Source organism: Sturnira hondurensis, unplaced genomic scaffold (assembly GCF_014824575.4).
Source record: "Sturnira hondurensis isolate 20B ecotype Veracruz unplaced genomic scaffold, ASM1482457v3 Scaffold0009556, whole genome shotgun sequence".
In the NCBI taxonomy this organism is placed as follows: domain Eukaryota; kingdom Metazoa; phylum Chordata; class Mammalia; order Chiroptera; family Phyllostomidae; genus Sturnira; species Sturnira hondurensis.
Window position 1 is genome coordinate 148992 of NW_028082187.1, and position 11069 is coordinate 160060.

Genomic DNA, 11069 nt, shown 5'->3' on the forward strand with positions numbered 1-11069 from the left:
CCCCCACCCCAAAGGACAGTATACTAATACCATCCAGACCACCTACTGGGCTCATCTGTCCTCCCCTAAAGGAAATTAGTTTCTCAATGCCAGAGATTTGTGAAAATTAAAGGTTTACTTAAAGCTATACAGACTTAAAGTAGTGACCCAATGTCTCCATAAAAATATCCAAGTCCTTTAGGATAACCACAGACGCCCACAGTGCTCCCTTCTCCCCCTGCCCTAATTCTGGGTACTGTAACTCAGGAAAAGAGCACCCATCCGTGCTTCCAGGCCACTGGCACCATCAGCTGTGTTGCCGTCCAGGCAGGATCTCCAATTAATCCAAAGTCATGTGGCACCTTCTCACAGTCCACTGGCAAGAGTTCTTTGTACCCACTTTTCCAGGCAAAATCTCTCTTGCTTCCCAGGCCACTCGGCCAAAGGGAGCACCCCAAAGCTGCATGGGCCTCTTCTACCAAAGCTGCAGGGGTCTGCACTATGCCCAAAAACGTATGGCTTTCTTCTTCCACTGGCTGCAGGGGTCCCCACTCTGGCAAAGCCACGTGGTTCTCTTCTTTACCTGGCCAAGAGGGGGTTCCTCATTTTGCCAAAACCACGTGGTTCTCTCTCTGCACTGCCACAGCTACGATGGTTCCCTCTCCTTCTCATATGGCTGCAGGTGTCCCGACTCTGGCAAAGCCACGTGGCACTCCTCCAATGGCTGCCGTGCCTGGATTTTAAATCCCCGCACCAGTCCTCCTTTGCAGCCCCATTTCCGACTCCTCCTACAATCCTACCTGCCAGCATTCCTGTATTATTCCAAGTTCACTGGGCTGCCACCATGAGTCTGGGCAGGTACCGCCCCATGGCGTGGAGCCAATCATCTCCAAGCTCTCAGGCAGGCTCTGTAACTCAGGGCACCCGCCTGCAGTTACATCTTGGGTGGAAGTCACTTGCAACACCCTAGCTCAGAGCATGGCCACAGCTATTTAACATATCTATGAAACCAGTTAGAGGTTATAGATATGTTAAATGACCATTCTAGAGGTTACCTGTGAAACTGTTGCTATGCAAAACAGCTCTCAAATGGCCCTGCTACATTTTTCCCTTCCCCCAACTTACACCTGTGGGGGGGGGGGGTAAGGGGTGAAGACATCTTATATGTCTTTCTAATATTTCCTGGACACCTTGAGTTCTGGACCCCATTCCAAATCCCTTTTTTGGGCAGGGGGGGAGGGCCCTCTTGGCTGTGCCCTATTACACAACCACTCCTGAAAGACAAAGCACTACTGGACGTTGTCTCCTGAGCACTGACTCCCGGGACCTAGAAGAGGTCAGCATTCGGGCAAGCCTCTCTTCTGGGCTTTGTTCTTACAAATAAGAGCAAGGCAGTAAACCTTGTTGAGCAGCCACAGAGCCTGACAACTCCTGAGCCTTCCCTAAGCACAAAAATACCTTAATCAGACTAAAGTCAGCACCTGGGAAAATGAGCCACCAACTGCAAGCACCCTGTATTCTCTCTAGGGTCAAGCCTGCAATGATCTAGATTTGTTAACCAGAGATTGCCTGAGAAACCCACAGACTTCAGAGCTTCCCTCAGGGTCGCTGAGACTGAACACGTGCACGCACCCACAAGAGGACTAAAATTCTGTTGAGATGTCACCTTAAGTCTGCCCCTCACTTCCAGCTGAATAAATAAAGGACAACTCCCAAAGGTGACTGAAGAGGTTCAAGAATCTGTCCCTCTCTAAAGGAAGAGTAGGAACACTTAGCCTCGGGCAAGCAACCCTTCCTCCCAGCTCCACAGTGCTGGAGCCACACCCAGCCAGTGCCAAACTTATGCCCCACTCCCACTAACACCCCCACCCTTCCACCTCCCTACACCCATCATACAACACAAAATATCCAGGAAACAGCCCAAGACCATACCTATTCGCTGCACAGCATGGACAATGGTAGAACCACTTCCAATTCCCAGCACTTGATTATTCTGCTCAGAAAGAGGAGGAAAAAAACCCAAAACATTAATATCATCATTTATTCCCTCTTCAGCTCACTTCCTAGGGCTATAAAATTATTGTAAACATTAATGCACCAACCTGCTGCAAGGCAGGTACTATGCCCCTTTTACAGAAACACAACTACTGAACCTCAAAGCTGTACTTTATTTAGTGCCCAGTGGCAATTTATTAGCAGAGCCCTCCCCCTTTTATCTGACACTAACATCACCACTTCCTCCTGTTAAAAGATAAACTAAGGAATATTAAAATGTTAAAAGAGTTGTCATGGCTGGTGTGGCTGTGTGGATTGAGTGCCAGCCTGGGAACCAAAGAATACTGTTAGGGTGGGTAGGGATAGGAGGAAGCTCCAGCTGGACTTTGCCAAGAAGGACATCCTCACAGTAACCTGAGTCCAAGGAAGAGACCACCAATGCTGTATTGCTGCCTTGTTCAGAGGGCACCAACCCCCAGCTTCCACGGGGAGCCAACGAAAATAAAACCCCATGACATTCCCTGCTTGGGTGGGACTTCCCCGGCCTCATCCTGCAGACCGGGGAACCTCACCCGGGTGCACAAACCCCAATAAAGCTCTTTATTGCCTACTTTATGGCTGATTGGCATTTCTTTCTCAGCAGAGCCTAAGAAAACCTCTCAGCCCATTTGATTCCCAGTCTGGGCACATGCCTGGGTTGCGGGCCAGGTCCCTAGTAGGGGGTGCACAAGAGGCAACCACACATTGATGTTTTGTTCCTTCTCTTCCTCCCTCCTTCCCCCCCTCTAAAAATAAATAAATTTTTCAAAAAATGTTGAGTTTATTTGAGCAAAAACTGATTTGAATTGGGCAGCATCAGTCTAGCAGACAGAAAGGAGCTTCAAGGAACTACCCAAAATGAAAGACTTTTAGGTCCTTTCCTTTAAGGGTGGCAGGGTCTACCAGGCAGATACCCAACTACCACTGATCAGGCAATTTCTGATTGACTCAATTAAGATTCCATTTCTGGGAGAGCCAACATTGTAATTAAGTCTTGGTTTGATGAGTTGGGCTTAGCATAAGTGACTCTCCACGTTGGGCCTGCTGTCTAACATTTAACACTCCCTACAACCTATCAGACAAAAGGCTTGGCTCAAGTACAACATAAAGCAGCTTTAGTTGGCCTCCCAAAAATGGCCTGCAGGTGAGCACTGAAAGATTCCTTACCAACCCCTGGATGAGGCAATCAGCAAGCAAAGGCACCAGGCATTAGTAAGTCAAGGTTCTGGCTTCAGTACCTTTCACAAAAGTTTAACATCTAGGCAGGAGATAGACTCCAGACACCTTCATGTTGCTGGCATCAAGGGGTACCTGAGGGACATATCCAGCCCACCATCTATACCCCAGTGTTAAACAGAAGAGGGAAGAGTTTGAAGTAACCTTGAAATAGCAAATTATATCAGCATCTTTCCAGCTGATGCCAAGGGCTCCATATTTTGCATAAGCCGGTTTGAAAGAATATGGAGAGAGGATAAAGGCTTAGAAACATGGAAAAAAAACCTCTTTATCTGCATTAGGAAGAACATGCAAACATGTACACTTCCTGAGTGCAACAGACAAAAAACAGGCATCATTACTGAACCTATCTACTTAACAAAAGGGGAAGGACCTAGTAGACTAGGAGAAGAGCACGGCCCCAACTGAGGTCAGTTAGACCACAAACAACACAAGGTCAGGGTATGTACGAACAGTAAGGAACTAATGTGGAGCTCAGTTCTCAAGCAACTTCCTGGAAGCAGTCCCCTGCCAGTCTAAGGCAAAACAGCTAAAAACCAAACCAGCAACTACCATTCATTAAGCATCTTCCAAGAAGATTTATAAATCATAAATATAAATCATATCTCACAACCCCTTACAATCTCACTGATTAACCCCACTTTAGAGATGAATTCAACACTCTAAGGAAAAACCTAAGACTTGGAAATGAGCAAAAGAGATTACTGGATGTCCACTCAATAGCATGCTGGAGCCTGTAGGTACTGTATGATCTCACCCTACTGGGGTGTGTGTCTTTGCCTTTGAATAGGCATAGGGACCTCTGCCCAAGGGTGCCAGATAACCAAAAGGAATGCTGGACCACAAAATGTCACCACCCTTCCACTTCCTGCTCAAAAAATACAGAAGTAGCTGATTTTATCTCCCTTCTAAATGCCTGCTTCAACTAACCCATATGTATAGTGGATCAATGTTTGACTGCTATTCGACCCTCCTAGGGTGGCTAATGAATGGTCAGCCATCATGTCCCTACAGTTCAGGAGCCAATGTGCTTACCAGACAACAAAGCTGGAAAAAAAAAGTCACCCAGGCCTGGGATGGGAAATTCTGCAAGCCTACGTTTCTCAAAAAGTATGCCTTTTCAGGCAAGCTCAATTTGTCCCCATTTTATAAAAGCAGCCAAGCAGAATCAGCCCCTGGGACCATGTCAGAGGATGGTTCTTTCCTCTGTGTTGCTTCTTTGTTCTTGAGCAAAAGCTTAATAAAATCTGCCTGGAATTTTCTAGCAGGGGTGTCCAACCTTTTGGAGTCTGTGGGCCACACTGGAAGAAGAGCTGTCTTGAGCCACACATTGAACACACAAACACTAACAAAAACTAATGAGCAAAAAAAAAAACCGTTTTAAGTAAATTTATGATTTTGTGTTAGGCCACATTCATAGCCACCCCGGGCCACATGTAGCCCACAGGCCACAAGGTTGGGTACCCCTGTATGGGGTTTCCTCTTGATTTGTATCTTGGGGAATCCAATCACTCCAACACAAGTAACACCTTTACTAGGCTATTTTACAACTCTAGAAATAGATTTTAAGTTGCAGAAAACTGTTAACAATGAATAGCTCTTGTCCATATAAATGCAAATTAATTGTATTTTGTAAGACCCATTTGATTACGACCCTAGCGAAAAGTCTTGTAAGTTTAACATTTTTGACTGCATTTTAATTTATGGTTCTTTCTTCCAGTCAAGATGGTGGCATAGGTAAACATGGTACTCAGAAACTCTCACAACTACATCAAAACTACAACTCAATCACAGAAAAACCATATCATTCAAAACACCTGAAATCTAAATGAAAAGAAGTCCTACAACTGAGTATATACAGAAGATGCCACATCAGACTGGTAAGAAGGGAGGAGACAGGGAACAGGCTGGTCCCACACCCACATGTGGCAGTTAAAAAACCAGTAGTGATATCTGCCCTGACTGGTGTGGCTCAGTGGATTAAGCACCAGCCTGTAAACCAAAAGGTTGTGGGTTCAATTCCCAGTCAGGGAGCATGCCTGGGTTACAAGCCAACGTTTCTCTCTCTTTCTCCCTCCCTTCCCCCCTCTCTAAAAATAAAATTTAAAAATCTTAAAAAAAAACAAACAAACAAACAAACAAAAAAAACAGGAGGAATATCTCAACTGTAGAGAACGCCATTAGGAGCAAGAAATTCCAGCCCCACACCAGACCCCCAGCCCAGGGTTCCAGTGCTGGGAAGAGAAGCTCCCATAATTTCTGTCTGTAAAAACCAGCAGGGATTGTGGCTAAGTGAGATGGAGAGTTTTTGAAGTCCCATGCACTCCTCTTAAATGGCCCAAGCACAGACTTACTCTGACTCACTCTGAGTCCCCGCCATCAGGCAGCAGCTAGAAAGGTGCCAGGGTCATAAGAGGAAGAAATAGTGCCTGGCATCAGGGTGAGGGGTGGAGGGCCAGCTCTCTCCAGACAAAAGTGTTGGCAGAGGCCATTGTTCTTTTGCTGAGCCTTCCTAACAATATTTGCTCCACCCTGGTGATTCCCTGAGACATAGCCCCACCCAACTTGTGGGCCCACCCAAGCTCTTTCTAGTTTCTTCCCCATACAAATGGCCTATCTTGGCTGATACTTTACTTTCCTAAATCTCTTAAACAAGAAGCATCTGGCTTCGGCAGGAAACCTCTTGCTAAGTGGCTTTAGGCCCAGAATTAATGGCAGCCAGCCAGCCTCTCTTCATCAGTTGGCCTCTTCCAGGCACTGCCAAGCCTAGCACAAGTAGCAGCTACCTGTAGATCACTCTGTAGCTCCTGACAAGTGGGCCCAGGCAGGGAACAAGCAGTGGCTGACCTTGTACTTCTAGGGAGGCCCCACAGCCAGTGCACACAGTGGACAGCTTCAGACTACACTGGATTACAGTTCTACTATCCTCACAAGCAAGAGACTCAAGGGGAAGGCTCAGTGAACACCACCAAAGCCCCAGTGAATTAAGTCCTGCTCCATAGGGTCAGCTCCTGCACAGCAGCTCCTCTGCTGTAGACATAGTCAGCCCTCACAGCCAACTGGCCGGGGGTAAATCCCTCCTAATGACACCAATAGCAATCAAGTTTCAGCTATGACAGAACCCTACACATAGCCCACAGAGAAGAGCACCTGCAGCACCCAGCTCAGGCAATTTGGGAGGCTGAGCCACTGAGCCCTACAGGACACCTACTACATAAAGCTGCTCTACCAAGTCTGGGATAGACAGCAGCTCTACCCAATAAATACAAACAAACACAGTGAAGAAGCCAAATAAGAAGACAAAGAAACAGGTCCCAAATGAAAGAACAGAAGAAATCTCCATAAAAAGAACTAAATGAAATGGAAGCAAGTAAACTACCACAGTTCAAAATCATGGTTATAAGGACGCTCAAGAAACTTAATGATAACTTCCACAGCATAAAAAAGAACAAGTCAGAAATAAAGGATACACTAACTGAAATGAACAGTAAGTTACACTGATCAATGGTAGAGTAGATGAAGCAGAGTCAAATCAGCAATTTGGAATATAAGGAAACAAAAAACACCCAATCAGAACAGCCAAAAAGAAAAAAGAAAAAAAAAGCAGAACCACAAAAAAATAATCCAAAAATATTAGGATAATGTAAGGAGACTTTAAGGCAACTTCATGTGTGCCAACATTCACATCATGGGGGTACCAGAAGAGAAAGCAAGGAATTGAAAATCTATTTGAAAAAATAATGAGAAAAAACATCCCTAACCTAGTGAAGGAAAAAGACACAAGTCCAGGAAGCACATAGTCTCCCAAACAAAATGAACCCAAAGAGGCCCACACCAAAGCATATCATAATTAAAATGCCAAAGTCAAAAGTAAAAAGAGAATCTTAAAAGCAACAAGAGAAAAGCAGTTGGTTACCTACAAGGGAACTCCTATAAAACTGTAAGCTGATTTCTCAACAGTCACTTTTTAGGCCACAGGACTGGCATAAAATACTCAATGTGATATAAAGTAAGGACCTACAACCAAGATTACTATATATGGCTCCAAAGAACACAAAGGAGGCTATGGACCTTCAGAAGGCCAGGGACCTAAACAGTAGCCCGTCCTGGGTGACTACACTCCCAGAAACACACAGATATGAGTTCAGGGTAGTTACCCAAAGGATTCAGTTCAAAATTCTCCAACTTCTGTGTCCTAGATGTGGAGGTGGTTACCACACTGGAACACCCATGGGCTAGAGAACTGGACCTACACCCAGAAATTCAACCCGCCAATAATCCCACAACCCTCATGTCTATTTTTGCATTTCACACAATTCATTGAACATTTACTAGGCAGGCACCAGTGGGACCAACACTAAATGAAGATAAGGTTAACTACTATCCAGGAGCTTACCCTTTATGGGGCTGGGAGACATAAACACAAAAATGACTGAAACAAAAGACACCTGCATATGGCACCTAAGGTATAAAGCACTACAAAAATCAAAGAGAATCTGCCCTCCTCTTATGAGGCTAAGAAAAAACTGAAAGGAAGAAGTGGTCTTTGAACCAAATCTTAAAGGACATATGATTTTATCATAAAGGCAAAGGACAAGAAAGAGCACTCTAGGTTGATGGTGATAATGTGAAAACACACACTATCTGCCAGTAGTCTGACTTTTGCAATGTTTGGGTACACAGGAAGACAGGAGTACAGAAGGAAACAAGTTAGTTGGATTGAGGACAAGGCCCAGAGTCTCTTGTCTGTAGGTCCTCCCCATCTGGCTGAGTACCTATCTTACAGCAGATGTTCCAGATGTGTCACATGGAGGTCAAGATGAAGCCACATGAGGGCCACTGTGAAAAAAGCAGATGAGAGCTTCAGAAGATGATAATGTACCACCTGGAGATCCATAGAGGGAACAAGGTAAGGACAACTGTTATCATCTGGACCTGAGGAGAGCCAAAACTGAGCAGGCTGGCAGGTCAAACATCCCAAAGATGGAACCAACAGGTCTTAGCATATATCTGATCCTGATTATCCTACACAAGCAAGTAAACAAATCCAGTCTCAAAGTGCTAGACAAAAACATGGCCTTACACAGAGCAAAGGATACCCAGCCCCTACCCCCCTGCCACTGCAGACAGCAATTAAGTATGTGAATATGCTCAATAATTGTGTGGGTTTGAATTAGTTATCCCACTTGAAAAGCATACAGGACCAGACTCACCTCCTCCCCCCTCTAGCCATATTTCTGGTGATCACACCAGAAATATGAACTCAAAAAATACCTGGCAAACAAATGAAATGAATAAATCAATGTTAAAGGGCAGAAAATACAAAACTCAAGTGGTGCTGGCATATAAGTTTGTTGGCAGGAAAAGTGAGTGCCTCTGAGATTGGGTGAGGTATCCCCAAAAGGCCAATGGCAATCTCCCCAGAGTCACCTGGTAACTTCATGGAATAATGTGTCTGGAATCCAGGCTCTAGCCTGAGGTGGGGGCTTACAGATTTTTACTTAAGCAAATACATAATTATAAAACAAAGGTCAGGGAACCATGAGTCATCAAATATTAATGTAAATTGGTTAATAGGACAACTAAGATATGGGGCTTTTCCAGTTGTACAGATTTCATTTACCTGTAGATTAGCTATTCACTTTATTCAGGTATTTTGAAATCTCAGTTTATTGTCACAATTTTGCAGCCGAGGCACTGAATCCCCAAAGTAGAGCCAGATTACACATTTTACATTAATTCTGTGAACTCCCAAAGAAAATCCTATTGCTAACCAAACTCAGAACACCAGGACAGTGCAGCTGTGAAACTGGTGGAAGGATGGGAAAACAGGAGTCACTCCTTTTGGGTTCTGGAGGACCCTTACCTATTCCTTCTACAGAACATGCAGAGCCAGTTTACCTCACACTGGCCCCTCCCACTTAACTAGGGTGTTTTGGGGAATCAAATATCATGTATATATGCAAAATAACTTTGTAAACTAATGAATTATCAAATATAAAGAACTACCATTAGAGAATTATACCATTTTCTAAACAGAAAAGAAAAACAAAAAGCCACTAAAACAGAAGAAACTCCGCCTAAGGGGAGAGGTACTCCACTAGGTTCTCAAAATACTATAATTAAGATAACTTGATTGGCAACAACAAATCCACTCAGGTCAAAAGACTCCACTTAATAACATCACACCCACTGCTTAACAAAAAAGTGGAGCCACGACCTCGACCTCATCACTAACAGTTGAATATCTCCGAACATCAACCTCCATACTTCAAGTGTGTTCACCAGGCCCTCTCGAAGTGACATTTTAAAAAGCTCAGGTCTTCCCCTATGATGTCTCCCCTTCCTTTCGGCGAGTACACACGCAGGAGCGGGCGCGCGACAACCTAAAACCTACTTGGAGTGAAATTTCAAGGCAATTTTCAAGTCAGCTCTCCACTGGCTTCCCAGGAAGAATACCTCTCTGCAGCCCAGAACGCATCAGTTTCCATTTGTTGATTAAAAACCCAGACGGCAAGTCCCTTCCAGCCCCACTCAACATCAAGTGGACACCACCTGGCTCCACTTTGCAAAATTTTTGTCCCGCCATACAAGGAGCCTTTAGAAAGCTCAACTTAGGGTGCTCTCCCCAGTAGATCCCACATCACGACGGCCTTTTAGGAGCCCGGAACTAACCCGGGGAAAATGAACACCCTCTCTCCTCTCACGCAGCCAACTCGCCTCGAGGATCTAGGGCACCCTGGAAAAACCCAACACGAGTCCATCGCCTCAGTCCGGAGCTACTCACCTTCACGTGATTCTCCACCGCTGCGCGGCCCGCAAGCTTCTTGGCCTCCTCGGCTTTGGACATCGTTGAGGGGCCCGACAAGACGCTGCTGGCTTCCCCGCCGTTAGTGTTTGTACGACTCGCGCCGCCGCGAAGCCCTGACTGCGTGCACCCAGGCGGCTGCACGTGGGAGCCAGGGACTTCCCAACTGTTTCCGCCTCCTCCAGAGGCCGCGCCCCCGGCCCGCCCGGGCAGAGGGGCCAGGACCCGCCCGTAGAGGGTGCTGAAGGGCCCAGGGCGCTGCATCCCTACGCCCAGCTCAAGCCCTAGCCACGGTCCCGCCCCGTGTTCTTCCGGAAGTCTGATGGTCTCGCCGGCGGCCGGTGCCGGCGCTGAACTTACTGGGACATGTAGTTCTATGGCTCCCGTACCCAAAGCCGTGAGCCCTAGCCTGGACTACCAGCTCCACAATGCTCTGCGACCGGATACGCAATTCAGCGACAGGCGTCGGCGACTTGGCCGGTGTGGAGGTTGGGCGAGATTGCGTGAATGCCGGGGCGTGTTCTGTCTTCAGACTTCAGGGGAGGGGTTGTTAGACCTGACACTGTTGGGTTGTTTGTTTGTTGTTTTTTTTTTCCAGCAGTAAATTAGGCGGTGGACGAGACCTCAGGGCGGGGCAATCGTTTTGGGGAATGACGTCTCTAGACTCACAAAAGAAACGCAAAAGGACAGGGGGACATGGACTGAAGTCTGCCTTGGACCTCCAAAGGCCCAAGACTAACAAGTTTAGAATCCTGGGCCCTAGACGCGGTCCTGCACTTTGCGGTATTATATTGTGTGCTTCCTCCAGGTGAGCATGGTCCCACGCCTATCAGTGTGCCCTACAGAGAACCTGCAGTTGTTGACTAACAAGGACTTTACCTGAACTTAAAACCTTTCTCTTTTTTTCTCTCTCTCTATCTGTAAGGTGTCTTGCTGTAGGGAATAGAAGGAGCAGAGAATTTTTGTTTGTCCCCATTTTACAGGCAAGGAAGCTCATGTTGACCCCAGCCAT

The 11069-nt window shown here is 46.2% G+C and overlaps 1 protein-coding gene across 1 annotated transcript in view; it reads right to left on the minus strand.

The window, feature by feature from the left end:
* The window catches only part of RPIA (ribose 5-phosphate isomerase A), a 39461-nt gene extending 29105 nt beyond the window's left edge, over positions 1-10356 (minus strand). Inside the window, exons 1-2 of the mRNA XM_037057245.1 lie at positions 10037-10356; positions 1912-1972 (exon numbers count right to left, since the gene is read on the minus strand). Of these exons, the coding sequence (XP_036913140.1) occupies positions 1912-1972; positions 10037-10321 (346 nt within the window). The 5' untranslated portion in view covers positions 10322-10356. The remainder of the gene's footprint in view (positions 1-1911; positions 1973-10036) is intronic.
* Positions 10357-11069: the final 713 nt, after the last annotated feature.